The 16,479-nt window shown below is 37.9% G+C and overlaps 1 protein-coding gene across 12 annotated transcripts in view; it reads right to left on the bottom strand.

The window, feature by feature from the left end:
* The window catches only part of LOC135206988 (plasma membrane calcium-transporting ATPase 3-like), a 127,583-nt gene that overhangs the window by 34,765 nt on the left and 76,339 nt on the right, over positions 1-16,479 (bottom strand). For 8 of the 12 annotated variants that reach the window (XM_064238591.1, XM_064238593.1, XM_064238595.1 and 5 more), the window contains exons 3-7: positions 14,620-14,814; positions 13,208-13,261; positions 3,741-3,837; positions 2,110-2,233; positions 223-358 (exon numbers count right to left, since the gene is read on the bottom strand). In XM_064238591.1, the coding sequence (XP_064094661.1) occupies positions 223-358; positions 2,110-2,233; positions 3,741-3,837; positions 13,208-13,261; positions 14,620-14,814 (606 nt within the window). The remainder of the gene's footprint in view (positions 1-222; positions 359-2,109; positions 2,234-3,740; positions 3,838-13,207; positions 13,262-14,619; positions 14,815-16,479) is intronic. The other 4 variants (XM_064238592.1, XM_064238602.1, XM_064238597.1 and 1 more) reach the window with 2 other exon arrangements.

The raw sequence follows: 16,479 nt of genomic DNA, 5'->3' as shown, positions 1-16,479 counted from the left end.
GAAGTGAAGACTGGAAAAAGCAGATTAAGAAATTTCATGATCTAAAATCCTCAATAGAGTATTCTAAAAAATAAAACCAATTTTAATTCATAACAGCGAAGTGAAGACTAGGAAAGAGGTTAAGGAATTTCATGATCTCAAATCCCAATAAAGTATTCTAAAGAGTAAAAAAAAAAAATAAAAAAATAAAAATAAAATAAAAAATACCAGCGACTCCCTCACCCGAAAACAGCATAGGATCGGCGTCCGAGAGCTTGTCGACGTGATCGCTTTCTCCCGTCAGGGAAGATTCGTCCACCTTCAGATCGGAGCCCAGGATTAGGATCCCGTCTGCTGGCAGCATGTCGCCGTATTTGATCTGGAGTAAAGTGGGAATCAAAATTGGAAATTAAAATTGGAAATTGATCTTAAAAGGAGATGTCAAACGCGGCAGTGTTCCACAGATATATGGAAAAGAAGAAAAAAAAGTTAAGCATATCTTAGTTTAGCCAGACCATTGAGCTGACTAACAGCTCTCCTAGGGCTGCCCCAGAAAGATCAGATATTTTTAAGTGTCTGGAAGCCAAATGGTTACCTAGCAAAAGGACCTACGGCTTACTGTACGATCCGAATCACATTATATCGAGAAAGAATTTCTAATCACCAGGGATAATTTCCCCTGATTCCACGTTGGCAGAGCAGGGAGTCGAACTCGCGACTACCGAATCGGTAGGCGAGCACGTAAGCCACCCGTCCAACGAGGAACTCTATGGAGAAGGTGAATATCCAAGGATTTAGTAATTTTATGAATAGGTTTCATAGCATGAAGAATGCGTAAAATGAAACTTTTACACGCAGAAATGACGGTTGAAGGTAGCTTAGGTTATAAAAGGTTATATAAAGTCATGTATTTCAGAAGTGTTTGAAGTATATGGTTGCAGCGTGTAAATAGTGTGTGTGTGTGTGTGTGTAAGTGTGTTTGTATCTAAGATATTATCTACATCAGTAAATTTCATTTCCCTTGAACACTGCAAAGCATGAAAGAGGGCAAATAAGATTATGCAATTCAGATTTTCCCAAAATAAACTTGGCTCCGATGAAAAAAAAATAAAGAAAGAGGCGAGGGAAATATTAATATAAGATACATCAAATGTCAATGAAAAACAATTTAAATTCAAAATTAAGGTTGAGGCTGATACAGAAATTTAACAAGAAAATAGTTTGTTGGTTTAAAATCACGTACATACATGGGTTCCCGCGGAATATGTGTGTATTTAAGTATGTTTGTGTATGTATATACACATTTATATATAATGTATATAAAAATGAATATTTTAACTTAGAAGGGTAATAAACAAAGCGGGGTTATATCCCGAAGAAAAACCGTAGCAGCAAAAAAAGCATAAAATTGACAACATCAAAGAGAATACTAATGAGTGATGTGCTCTTATATAAGTGGACATTATCCTAGCAAAACTATTGACAACCAGTTAACATTATAAAATTGCCCCGTAACTACTGAATACGTACAGAAAATGACTCATTACGCGAACATTATTATTGACAGCTATTTGAGTTAATGAGTCACTGGGTCGACAATAAATACTGGCTATGCTCCCCAATAAGTTATCTGCAAAGTGAACTCTTTGTGGAACGCTCAATAAAGTACTGTATCTTACGTTAAGGGATAATTTCGCATTTTTGAATTTTGCTGTATATGTAAATTTCTGGAGTAATATTACTATTTTTGAAAAAATAAATTTATGGATGAATGATTAACAAAGTGATTCCTTTTCATTGCTGTTGAAGCTTGTTCTTATAGGTACGAATTTCATGTATATAACTGACACGCATGATATATTATCATCTGTGGATTGTAGCGGGACGCCAGATATGCAGACTATCTATCTATCTATCTATCTACACACACATATATATATATAATATATATATATATATATATATATATATATATATATATATATACACGCAATATGAAAGCTACATGCTGATGAGAAAAAGACAATAAGAAGAAAATAAGAAGAATTGATAAGATTCCATATAAATTAAATGCCGTTGAAACAGCTATAATATTCAATGAAAGAATCTTATGAGAACTTTGATTATTACCTGGCAGACGTCCCCGACTACGATGTCACTCAAAGGTATTTGAATGATGCTCCTGTTCCTGACAACGGAGAACTTCGAGGAGCTCTCGATGGTTTTCTGCAGGCCACGGAACTGACGCTCTTTGCTGGAATAAAAACAAAAGAAAAAATGTGTCTGAAAGTTACCGATTTCTTTCTCTAGTAATTCTCGGGGGACGTATTGATAAAAATTTAGGTCTGACAGCAACGGGACCAACGGCTTTACGTGACTTCCGAACCACTTCGAGAGTGAACTTCTATCACCAGAAATACACATCTCTTAACGACTCAGTGGAATGCCTGATGATCGAACTCGCGACCACCGAGGTGGAAGGCCAAGACCACATCGATCACGCCACTGAGGCGCCTATTTACCGTATATATGCGTAGGCTATATTTCTGCTAATAGAAAAAAAAAAGTTTAATACCGAAAGTAAAGTATTTTACACAGCAACATATTGACCGGAAGAACTTTTCCAGAGAGAAAACACCAAGACAAACTTTCCAATTTTGCCAAAACTGCCAAACTTTTCCAGTCAAATCAGTGACAGTAAAGTAATAAAGTTTTGTCCTGACGCACTTGTCGACGTTATCATAATAAAAAAAAATAGTTGTGGTCTATACTTTTTTTTAGTTTTTTTTTACCTTAAGTAAAGATATTCACTAAAATTTGGTTTCATAAAAGCGTTAGAGTTAAACTAGCAGTCGATAACGGAAAACCATCTTGATTACTCATCTGTGTTAAATTTTTTTTATTTATTTTTATTTTTCATTGCATTATCCATAAATTCCTTTCGGGGTCAAAGCAACTTCATCGCTTTATGCCATAAACATCGATTAACCTGAAACTGTTCACGAAGGCATTTAGAAGAATTAATTGAGCCGTTAAACTAGATATAGAGTCGAGGCCTTGTAATGCAACATCTCACTATCGAATAGTATCGATGTCTGAAATTGTTGCTGTCTGTAAGGCAGCGTTATGATGCGATATATTTAAAAAAAAAGGGATAATACGAAAAAAAAGGCAGCTATTGTCTAAGGACTTCCGCTTACAATTCATGCAAATGAAGTTAGCAACTTAGCAAAACAATCTGAATTAGCTTTCCAGAGAGTAAAAAAAAAGGAAAAAAAAAGCTAGGCAATTTCTGTGGAAATTCTACGAAACCACGTTAAAAAAACGATTGTTAGTTTGTAAGGTGTTTTTACGTTGCATGGAACTAGTGTTTATTCAGCAACGGGACCAACCAACGGCTTTCGTGACTTCCGAACCACGTCGAGAGTGAATTCTAATCAGCAGAAATACACATCTCTCGCATCTCAATAGAATGCCCGTGAATCGAACTCGCAGCCACCCATGTGGTAAGCCAATACCATACCGACCACGCCACTGAGACGCGAAAAAAATATAAAAAAAGATTGTAATAATTAAGAAACAAACTTCACAGGCACTTCTGATTGTATGATAACAGTAGAAAAAATAGAAAGGATTTTGCATAACATAAGAAAGCATCATCAGTTACACAATTCCTGGAAATCCTCAATAAACATAACTTTGCCATATTGTAACTTGAACTTTGAGAGAGAGAGAGAGAGAGGGAGAGAGCTCTATCTTACCTGTAGTCATTAAAAGCAGTAACAAAGACAACGACAACAACCGCTGCTATAATGGCCACGCCCTCAAGCCACGGGGGCGCCCTCTCGGATTGTTCGCCTGTGATAGAAAAAAACGTCAGTCCATTTTTCCAAGGAAAACGAATCATAAAAATTTGTTAATCGGGGTATTGTTCGTACTTATATATATGTTCAGTTGTATTCCAATGGGGGAAATAAAAATGGTTTTAGCTTAGAAAATGCCCAATTTTCGTCTTCCAATGGGGCTCTTCTTAGAGCATTTATTAATAAACGCTCCAAGAAGAGGGTCCGTTGGGAATTTTCTGAGATATACAATTTTCATTTGCTTATGTGGAATACAACTGAATTGCCATATCTTCGTCCCTAAGAAGATTACCACTATTACATATATGTATAAATGAATTTATGCGTGTGATACAACCTTACTTGATATTTATTTGTTCAACAGAGTTGTTTTGTTTTGCTTTTTTCTAGTGATTAAATAAAAATTCTCTAAAAAAAAAAAAAAACAGACTTCATCAATTTTTAAGTATTCTATAAAACGAAGATTGCAATTATTTCAATTATGTGTTGTTTTTAAATGCAAAAAGCCCATGCTAGCATAAGGCAAGCAGCCTAATTTAATAAGTCATTTTTATCTCACTTAACATTTTCTGATAAATAAATAATGCTAACAAAGTTATCACTAATAAGGACTAACAAAATCATCACTAACAAGGACTGTGATTTTTTGAAAGATTATCGTGCGTTGCAAAAATACATTTAAATGATTTACTCTTTTTTAAAATATCTACTTTTAATTCACACTATCTCCCGAAAACCTGATTTTTTTTATGATAAATAATGCTAACAAAATCATCACTAACAAGGACTGTGATTTTTCAAAAGATTATTATGCGTTGTAAAAATACATTTAAATGATTTACTCTTTTTTAAAATATCTACTTTTAATACACAGTATCTCCCGACAAAAAAAATAAAAAATAAAAAACAATGTGTCTAAACGATTCAGTTTCTCCCTAAAGCCTGTTTTTTTTTTTTTTTTTTTTGTAATCCACTCCACCTTACACACACATCAGGTCTTCTCGCTCAATTTGACAGAATAATATTTGAGCATTCCTGAAGGACCCATAGTGTGAAATCAATAGGTTCATGCGTCATCTCCATAAATTTAATAGCAGGAGGAATTCACATCATCTGTTCCACGTATACAGCGGCCGACATGCAATGAACGAATGTCATGCGATCTTGTCGTTTCAGTACTTGCTCTTAGAGCTACTATCAATATAAAAAAACCATTTTTTTTATGTTTCTTATAAAGTCTCTTAGATACGAGTGTTTTAAGCGTCAATAATTCATAAATTACTTCTAAGGGCATCTTGTTTTCATGGGCGGTGCTTTTATTATAAAAAAAAAAAACCTATTTATTCTGATCCCTTATAAAGTTTCTCAGTACTTGCTCTTCGAGCTGCTAATAATATAAAAAAATATATTTTTTTTATATTTCTTATAAAGTTTCTTAGATACGAGTGTTTTAAACGTCAATAATTCATGAATTACCCTCTTAGGGAACCTTTTTTGATGGGCGGTGCTTTTATTTAAAAAAAAAAACTGTTTTTTTCTGATCCTTATAAAGCTTCTTAGATACGAGTGTTTTAAGCGTCAATAATTCATGAATTACTCCTTAGGGCACCTTGTTTTGAAGGGCGGTACTTTTAATATAAAAAACTATATAACTTTTTCTGATCCCTTATAAAGTTTCTTAGAAAAGAGTGTTTTAAACGTCAATAATTCATGAATTACTTCTTAGGGCATTTTGTTTTGAGGGGCGGAGATGAACGGTTTTGATTTAAGGATATCAAGTGTCAAGAATTATATTCACTACGAGGCATAACTTTTCAATAGAGCACTTATGTATATTAAGGGATTACCATGTTCAATTAATAATAAGATAACTCTAATAACAGTTCTTCATGAAGTTGTCCTTGCAAACGATACTAAGGATATAATCGCAGAAAAAACAGGTCAGGTCAGAAGCCTCATAACGGACGTGATATCAAGACATGAATTATTATTATTATTATTATTATTATTATTATTATTATTATTATTATTATATTTATTTATTTTGTTGTTGTTGTCTATCACAGTCCTCCAATTCGACTGGGTGGTATTTATAGTGTGGGGATCCGGGTTGCATCCTGCCTCCTTAGGAGTTCCATCACTTTTTGTTTTTCTTACTATGTGCGCCGTTTCTAGGATCACACTGTTCTGCATGAGTCCTGGAGCTACTTCAGCCTCTAGTTTTTCTAGATTCCTTTTCAGGGATCTTGGGATCGTGGCCTAGTGTTCCTATGATAATGGTACAATTTCCACTGGCAATATCCCATATCCTTCATATATTTCTATTTTCGATCTTGATACTTATCCATTTTTTCCCTCTCTTTCTCTTCAACTCTGGCGTCCATGGTAATGCGACATCAATGAGTGATACTTTCTTCTTGACTTTGTCAATCAACGTCACGTCTGGTCTATTTGCACGTATCACCCTATCTGTTCTGATACCATGGTCCCAGAGGATCTTTGCCTGATCGTTTTCTATTATTATTATTATTATTATTATTATTATTATTATTATTATTATTATTGACAATTAAAAGCCACAATAGTGTCAAAATATATTATTGTACAATGCTAAAAATTTACTAGGAGAGACTTTCGGATACTGCTCCGTATCCCTATTCAGTCCTACCACATACGGAGCAGTATCCGAAAGTCTCTCCTAGTAATTCTTAGCATTGTACAATAATATATTTTAACACTACTGTGCCTTTTAATTGTCAGTATTATAGCTTCGTTACGGAGGTTCCTTAGTTCATTATTATTATTATTATTTTTTTTTTTTCTCTATCACAGTCCTCCAATTCGACTGGGTTGGTATTTATAGTGTGGGGTTCCAGGGTTGCTCCTGCCTCCTTCTAGGAGTTCCATCACTTTTTCTTACTATGTGTGCCGTTTCTAGGATCACACTCTTCTGCATGAGTCCTGGAGTCTACTTCAGCCTCTAGTTTTTCTAGATTCCTTTTCAGGGATCTTGGATCGTGCCTATGCTCCTATGATTTATGGTGCGATTTCCAATCTGGCACCTTCTATCCCATATCCTTCTTATTTCTATTTTCGATCCTTGACACTTTTTCCCTCTCTTTTTTCCCTCTCTTTTCTTCAACTCTGGTGTCCCATGGTATTGCGACAAATCAATGAGTGATACTTTCTTCTTGACTTTGTCATCAACGTCACGTCTGGTCTGTTTGCACGTATCACCCTATCCGTTCTGATACCATAGTCCCAGAGGATCTTTGCCTGATGGTTTTCTATCACTCCTTCAAGTTGGTGCTCGCACCACTTATTACTGCAAGGTAGCTGAAATGTCTCTTGCACGCTCCAGTGGAGGGCTTTTGCCACTGAATCATGCCTCTTTTTGTACTGGTTCTGTGCAAGTGCCGGCATTCACTTGCTATGTGGTTTATGGTTTCATTTTTCGTATTGCACTTCCTACATATGGGAGAGATGTTATTTCCATCTATCATACTTTGAACATATCTGTTCTTAGGGCCTGATCTTGTGCCGCTGTTATCATTCCTTCAGTTTCCTTCTTTAGCTCTCCCCTCTGTAGTCATTGCCAATTGTCATCGCTGGCTAGTTCTTTAGTCTATCTCATGTATTGTCCGTGCATTGGTTTGTTGTGCCAGTCCTCTGTTCTTTCTGTCTTTCTCCTTCTCTGTATATTTCTGGGTCTTCGTCTACTTTTATTAGTCCTTCTTCCCATGCACTCTTTAGCCACTCGTCTTCACTGGTTTTCAGATATTGCCCCAGTGCTCTGTTTTCGATGTTGGACGCAGTCCTCTATACTTTTAGTATCCTCTCCCTCCTTCCTTTCGTGTTATGTATAGTCGGTCCGTATTTGTTCTTGGGTGTAGTGCTTTGTGTATTGTCATTTGTTTTCTTGGTTTTCTGATCTATGCTGCGGAGTTCTGCCTTCGTCCATTCCACTATTCTACGCTGTATCTGATTACTGGCACTGCCCATGTGTTTATGGCTTTATCATATTTCCGGCGTTGAGTTTTGACTTGAGTATCGCCTTGAGTCTCTGCATATATTCTTTCCTGATCGTGTCCTTCATCTCTTGGTGTTTTATATCTCCTCCTTCCATTATTCCCAGGTATTTGTATCCTGTCTCATCTATGTGTTTGATGTTGCTCCCATCTGGTAGCTTTATCCCTTCAGTTCCTCGTTACTTTGCCTTTTTGTATGTTGACTAAGGTGCATTTTTCTATTCCAAACTCCATCCTGATGTCCCAGATATCAATCCTTACAGTCTGGATTAGGGTATCTATTATTATTATTATAATTTTTTTTTTTTTTTTTTTTGCTCTATCACAGTCCTCCAATTCGACTGGGTGGTATTTTATGTGTGGGGTTCGGGTTGCATCCTGCCTCCTTAGGAGTCCATCACTTTTCTTACTATGTGTGCCGTTTCTAGGATCACACTCTTTCTGCATGAGTCCTGGAGCTACTTCAGCCTCTAGTTTTTCTAGATTCCTTTTCAGGGATCTTGGGATCGTGCCTAGTGCTCCTATGATTATGGGTACGATTTCCACTGGCATATCCCATATCCTTCTTATTTCTATTTCAGATCTTGATACTTATCCTTTTTTTAAATTTTTTTTTCCTCTCTTTCTCTTCAACTCTGGTGTCCCATGGTATTGCGGCCACATCAATCCCCAAAAAAATGAGTGATACTTTCTTCTTGACTTTGTCAATCAACGTCACGTCTGGTCTGTTTGCACGTATCACCCTATCCGTTCTGATACCATAGTCCCAGAAGGATCTTTGCTGATCGTTTTCTATCACTCCTTCAGGTTGGTGCTCGTACCACTTATTACTGCAAGTAGCTGATGTTTCTTGCACAGGCTGCCAGTGGAGGGGCTTTGCTACTGAATCATGCCTCTTTTTGTACTGGTTCTGTGCAAGTGCCGGCCATTCACTTGCTATGGTGGTTTATGGTTTCATTTTTTTCGTACTGCACTTCCTACATATGGGAGAGATGTTATTTCCGTCTATCGTTCTTTGAACATACCTGGTTCTTAGGGCCTGATCTTGTGCCGCTGTTATCATTCCTTCAGTTTCCTTCTTTAGCTCTCCCCTCTGTAGCCATTGCCAATTGTCATCGCTGGCTATTCTTTAGTCTGTCTCATGTATTGTCCGCCCCCGGTGCATTGGTTTGTTGTGCCAGTCCTCTGTTCTTTCTGTCTTTCTCCTGTCTCTGTATATTTCTATTTTCTGGGTCTTCGTCTACTTTTATCAGTCCTTCTTCCCATGCACTCTTTAGCCACTCGTCTTCACTGGTTTTCAGATAATTGCTGCCCAGTGCTCTGTTCTCGATGTTTACGCAGTCCTCTATACTTAGAGTCCTCTCCCTCCTTCCTTTCGTGATATGTATATCTGTCCGTATTTGCTCTTGGGTGTAGTGTTTGTTTGTATTGTCATATGTTTCCTGGTTTTCTGTTCTATGCTGCGGAGTTCTGCCTTCGTCCATTCCACTATTCCTGCGCTGTATCTGATTACTGGCACTGCCCATGTGTTTATGGCTTTTATCATATTTCCGGCGTTGAGTTTTGACTTGAGTATCGCCTTGAGTCTCTGCATATATTCTTTCCTGATCGTGTCCTTCATCTCTTGGTGTTTTATATCCCCTCCTTCCATTATTCCCAGGTATGTGTTTGATGTTGCTCCCCCAATCGGTAGCTTTATCCCTTCAGTTCTCGTTACTTTGCCTTTTTGTTTTTGTATGTTGACTAAGGCGCATTTTTCTATTCCAAACTCCATCCTGATGTCCCCAGATACAATCCTTACAGTCTGGATTAGGGTATCTATTTCCTTGATGCTCTTACCATACAGCTTGATGTCGTCCATGAACATCAGATGGTTGATTCTGTTGCCTCTTTTCTTGAGTTGGTCACCCGGCATCCATCTTCTGTAGTACTTTTGTCATGGGAATCATGGCTACTACGAAGAGTAGTGGGACAGTGAGTCGCCCTGGAAGATCCCTCCTCCTGAATTAATTAACCTCTGTTAACTAGTTCTTATTGCAGGAGCTTGTAAAGTATTGTATTCCCAGTTGCGCATTGTATTTTGTTGAGGAAGCTGATGGTGTTTTCCTCTGCCCCATAATTTTCTGGGCATTCTATTAGACATGTTGGTGGTGGTATCATGTCGAAGGCTTTCTTATAGTCTATCCATGCCATGCTTAGGTTGTTTTCCTTCTCCTACTGTTCTTCATTACCATTTTGTCTATCAGGAGCTGGTTCTTTTGCGCCCTACACTTCCTTCTGCAGCCTTTCTGTTGGTGGGGGATGGTGTTTGTCTCCTCTAGGTAGTTGTATCGCCTTTCACTGATGATACCTGTTAGTAACTTCCCACATTATTGGTAGACAAGGTGATAGGCCTGTAAGTTACTGGCTATATTTGCCCTTACTCTTGTCTTTTTTGTACTAAGGATGTTCTTCCTGTGGTCATCCATTTGGGTGCTTGGTGATTTGAGATACAATGCTGGAGTTGTTCTGCTATTCGTGGTGTAGGGCCTTGAAGTTTTTCTTTTGAGCCCAGTATCCATGGACTTCATCGTGGACCTGGGGCTTTCCAGTTTGGCATTTCCTTTAGGTTTGGTGTCCCTGACTGTGTCTGTCGTGATCTCTGTGAATCTTTGTTTTATTCTCCCTGTTTCTTCTTCCTTGACTTCCTGAGCCATGTTGCATGTTTGTTGTGTGATACCGGATTGCTCCATATGTTTTCCCAGAGTCTCTTACTTGGTTCGGCTTCAGGAATTTCTGGGTGGTTGTCTTCCCCTCTTAGTTGGCTGTATAGTCTTTTCTGGTTGGTTGCGAATAGTTTGTTTCTGTTGGTATCCCTTATTCCTGTTCATGTACGTTGGATCTAATGTGCTTTGGCCTTAAGCCTCTGTTTTACATCTTCTATTGTGTTGTTTAGTCCCCTCTCTTGTACTTTGTATTTCTCGTTGAGTTCCTCCCTTTTTTTTTGTTTTCTTGCTTCTTAGCCTTTTTCTGCCATCTCTTTCAGTTTACTCAAGTCAGATCTCATCACCATGATTTGCTTTTCCAGGCGCCTTTTCCAAGGAGGTTTGCTGTTTTGGTTTCTGTTGGTTTGGTTGTGCTGGTGGTGTTGGTGTTCGAATCCCCATCAGTTCTGCTGCTAATCTTGCTCCTGCATATGCCAAGTTATTTGTTTCTGTGATACTGGTGGTGTGTATTATGCCCATTATTTCATTGACCTCACTGTTTTCTCCCTTAATTTCTTGTGTTTGTAGCTTTCATTGGGGGGAGGGGATCTTTATTCTCTCTGTATCTGGCTCCATCCATTGTCTCAATCTTTTCTACCCATTCCGTCCTCTCTGTTACTTCGTCGTCCGTGTTCTTCGTGTGTCGTTGTTTGATACCTCATCCTCCCTGTCCGTCTTCTGTGGCATCGTCTCTCAGTTCGTCTTCGTGTAACTCGTTGTCGTGTGACATTTCCCTTTCCAGTTCTTCTCTTTCTGTTGGGGAGAGCCAGTTCTTTTTCTTTATGTTCCTACTTGGTCTGCCAGCCTCTGCTCTGTTTGGGGGGTGTGTTTTTATTCCCCCTCTCATTCCAGATGTTGACCAATCTTCTTCTATGACCTCTCCTCCGTCGGGTTGCTTGCTCTGATGTAGCATCTCCATATTTCATTATTTTCTTCTCTTTGTCCATTTCTTCCTTTTTTGCCTCTGTAGCTCCAATCTCAGGCTGTTGATTATTGTCGTTGTGGTGATCAGTTGCTGGATGACGACCTCCAAGTACCTGACCGTCTTCCCCTTCAATTGGGTTGAATACCTGGTTGCCGGACGAAGCTCCTCTGTTGCCAGAGGTTCCATTTACGTCGTTGTCGTTTTATTACCTTCATTTCTTTCCATCATTGCTGAGTTTTGCATTTAACACATAGCTGGACCCTACCCCATCAGGATAGGTACTCATTTACAGCTGAGTAGACTGAGGAAATTATGGCAAAGATCCTTTCCCAAGGAATCAACGCCGAGGAGAGCGGTCACCCATCCAACGACTGACCAGCCACTATGTTGCTTAACTTGACCTAACCCACTCCTCCACGGCGCCACATTATTATTATTATTATTATTATTATTATTATTATTATTATTATTATTATAATTATTATTATAAAAGCAGACAGTACTAGCTGAAGATACTGATTAAAACTGTTATCATTAGCTACTTATCCCGGGATACTGTTTAAATAGGTCTCCAGTGACGAGTACTCGAGGAAAAATGGATTCATAGTGTAATGAGAATTTTATATAATCATTTTAAGTGGTGACACTATCGTGCAAATATCATGTAAGTAATTATTCTAGATTCATGCATGTTTTTGTTGGATTATTTTAAAGAGTGACACATAACAACTGAGTGATTTTAGAATATGTTAGGCAGTATTTTTTTAGAATAACACACACGCACATACAACTTGGATACTTTAGTTAGTACATATTATTAGTATGGTCATGCAAGGATTTTGAAGTCATGATAGAATCGTAAAAAAATATTTACATCTAATCAGAACCATCATGCAAACATTCCAAATTAGAGCCACGAAAACAAACTTGATCGAAGAATTACGTTTATAGACGCAATGCCTTTTAAATTTCACTTTATATAATCTAAAATACTTTAGAACTGTGAACATATAAATTAGAACATCTAGAAAGACCTTTATTGATCCATCACACGAAGCAAAGGCAGTGGATGTTAAATTTCGAGAATTATCCTGCAATCATGGTTAATGCTACACTTCATGCTCACGTGACCTCATAAGTGAATATTACTTACGAGGCAAATTAATAAGAACAATCTCTGACCTAAAATAACTCGATGTCATCATTTTTATGTCGAATTAAATTGTCTGAAAAATGAGTGCAACTGACACCTGCTAGAAGTTTAATGGGGTGAAAATACTTTTTTTTAGAGATGTTTTAAGTGGTGAATATGTGAATATTTGAGTTTACACTGCAGTAAAATACATGTTTTTCAACATTTTATCATGTGAACCTACGTGAAAATACCTTTTTAGAGATGTTTTAAGTGGCAAATATGTGAATATTTGAATTTACATTGCAGCAAAATACATGTTTTGACACATTTTATCATGTGAACCTACATCATGCTTTACTGGTCATGCAAAAATTATGTATAAATGTTATGTGTAGTGAATGTAATATAGTACATACTTTATAGAGAGTATTAGTATCTTAACCAGCAAGTTAAGCATCACTGTTTATCACATTGTCAACGACGTGCTTTAGTAAAATGCATTTGGATGCCTAGGAAAAAAATCGAACACATACAGACAGAATCCTTACCGCCCTCATCCACCAAGATCGAAGGCTCGTGACTTTTTTCTGCAGGAAGGAAAAACACGAAGGATTATGAGACAAGGACTTTCTCCACAAAGGGGGCAAACAATGGACAGGTGGCTTGACAGGTTTTAGATGTATATGACATCACTAAGTCATCAAGTAGATGAGAGAAAGAGCAGCGCGAGACAAGAGACGAAGAAACACAGTATTAAGGGGGAAAATAAGTAAGCCTGGGGATGAAGATCAGAGACGGAGAGGAAAAATGTGAGTGGGGAAATGAGAACGATGGATAGCTGTTATCACTCGTGGATAATCAACGGATGATCCTTAATCATAATTGGGGTGTTTTTGAAGAGGAAAAATAATTCAAAAACGATTTGGTAGGGATGGACTGAATGACAGAATGACATAATGAATTTATTTGAGATATCAGGTAGTCGACAAAATGATATAATGTATTTGAGACATCAGGTAGTTGGAGTCGAAGGGAGAAATATCAACAGTAGTAGTGGCTATGAAAACAATGAAGGAAACGTTATTTCATTTTAGACCCAAACAAACGAACTTCACTATACCACGACCTGTAAACCTGTAAAAGAATGAAAGGATTAAAGACACTTTACTTGGCTTTCTAAATCAATGTTACGCGGACAAAACTTATAGGGTGTTTCAAAAGCTTTAGGGTAGAGGGCACTAAGAGGTAAGAAGTATAAATGGGTCGACTGCACAATGGGGACACAGGGGTATACTGGGTAGGTTGAGTGCAGAAAGCACGAAGGGGCGATACCTATACTCTGTTTTTTTCCACATGTCCATCCTCCTGTGGTGTTTTCGCATGTTAACACTGCGTCTCGGGCTTTAAATAGTTACGCTATGTGTAAGTTTTAGGTAAATAAAAGAATATCTGGGTGTATATTTGCAAATGAAAAGTTTTTTAATAATTTACCGTATGCGAAGATCCGAAATAGGATATTATTTAAAGCCCGGGACGCAGTGTTACCATGCGCAAACACCAAAGGCGGATGGACAAATGGGAAAAAAAAGCAGAGTATAGGTACCAGTGGTTTAAGTATACATTGGGAACACAGAGGTACCAGTTGGATTAAATACCTAGAGCGCACAAGAGGGAATGCTTGGGTATCAGGAAGGTTAAGCGTACAGCAGTTAATAAAAAAAAAGTATCAGTTCGGTTAAAGGTATAAACAGGGAGAAGCAGAGGTAGGTACCATGACATCTCATCATTATGACTGACAAAGCATAGACAGAACTTTCCTCTCCACTGAGCAACACACATATACGTCAATGTGACTTCCAATACTTCAGAGATATTTGAACAGGGAGATACATCATCTGAGGTCACTTGGGTTCATAAATCAAGAAAAAAGAAATTCCACTCTTACCCTTGACCTCCTCCCCAGCTTCGAAGAAAGACAAGACGATACTGACGACAGCTGCGACCTGCAGGATGATGAGCGTCGTGTCCTTCATTGCCTCCCATACCAGATGCAAAAAGCTCTTCGGAGCTTTCGGGGGAATGACGTTGGCGCCGAAGACGTCTCTTCGGTGTTCCAGGCTCTCCTCGGGTTTGACGATACCTGGAATGGAAGGAATGGGCTGGAAAATCAATGTATCCAAAAATGAGTTGATGCAACAACTCACACACACAATTATATATATGTGTATGCTGAAAAAATCACTAAGATGTGATAATTATTCATGTATACACATTTAAACAAACGCTCACACACAAGCACACGCATTCACACGCACCGATATACATCATCACACATACACGTATACATACGTATATAATATGCGAATACCACAGGAATTTGCATATTATATATGTATATGTATATTTGTGATTGTGTATATCGGTGCGCGTGCATGCGTGTGCTTGTGTGTGTGAGCGTTTGTGTTCATATGTGTATACATGAATAATTATCACATCACGCCTTGATTTCGTCTCTGTCCGCTGGACGGTGGTTCGAACCCACGAGGACGAGATTATTATCAACTAAAAAATTTCCCTTCGGTTTACATATATGAAAATATATCAATTCCGAGGTAGAGCGAATTAGATATTAAAGGACATTTGTGGCTCGAATAGAATGTGCATACATGTATGAGTGTTTTCTAATAATACGAAACTGGACAACCTTGAAAATGAGCGGAAGACGAACTAGCTTCAGCACCATTATCATTTTTCAGGGCTGAACGCTACCTGGCAACTAAAGGGGAAGAGAGAGAGAGAGAGAGAGAGAGAGAGAGAGAGAGAGAGAGAGACGACTCCCTCTCGAACTCCGGCGTTTTCAGGTTCACCACAAAAGGTCAGCGTATTTCGCCTAATGCATCCTGGCTGGTCTACAGAAAACCCTCCCAGTTCCTGATAAAAGCATATAAAAACATTGTGAATGAAGTCTGCTTTACACCGTAGATGGGAGATTCATTCATTCCCACCCCTCTCTTTTTTTGTGAATGAATATATCAGCCATGAACTCTTCCATTCATTCACGATTTTTTTATTATTGTTTTTTAAGAGACTGAGACAGAAAGTCTTACCAAAATCATCTTGGTTCTATTTCTAATGGGGTGACAAACTTCAAATATCTATTTATAATGGGGTGACAAACTTCAAATATCTGTTTCAAATTGGGTGACAAAATTGAAATATCTGTTTCTAATGGGGTGACAAACTTAAAATATCTATTTCTAATGGGGTGACAAACTTAAAATATCTGTTTCTAATGGGGTGACAACTTGAAACTATTTCTAATGGGTTCTAATGGGGTGCCAAACTTGATATATCTACGGGCTGCTCTATGAGCAAGAGCCCGTGCTGGCATAAGGCCAGCTTAATCTCCAACAACGTAGCAACCTGGAAGGTTAGAGGTTAATTCACAAAATACTTCGGAACCCCGGGGAATTTCAGTTTCAAAATAAACCCACTGACAACCCCCAATTAGCGAGTTTGGCTGGAACTGTTATCGCTACTACAATACATTTCTCCTTAACTTGGCAAAAACCGTCGTTTAAGCATCATTTAATTGCGCTGCTATTCCCAGGTGTTCAATTGTTCTTGTTTTTAACATAAGATTAACACTTCGTACAAACATCCAAGAAGTGTTGGAGAAAGAAAAGCCGGCTGTTGACGTCGTTGTTTCTAATTGTATTCTGTTGAAATCTTACAACAAACGATGAAAACAAGTCGTCGGAAATTTTACAGGATCACAAAACAGTGATAATCACTTATTCCTAAA

Source organism: Macrobrachium nipponense, chromosome 31 (genome assembly GCF_015104395.2).
Source record: "Macrobrachium nipponense isolate FS-2020 chromosome 31, ASM1510439v2, whole genome shotgun sequence".
Classification (NCBI taxonomy): Eukaryota; Metazoa; Arthropoda; class Malacostraca; order Decapoda; family Palaemonidae; genus Macrobrachium; species Macrobrachium nipponense.
This window is presented reverse-complemented; position numbering and strand designations above follow the sequence as displayed.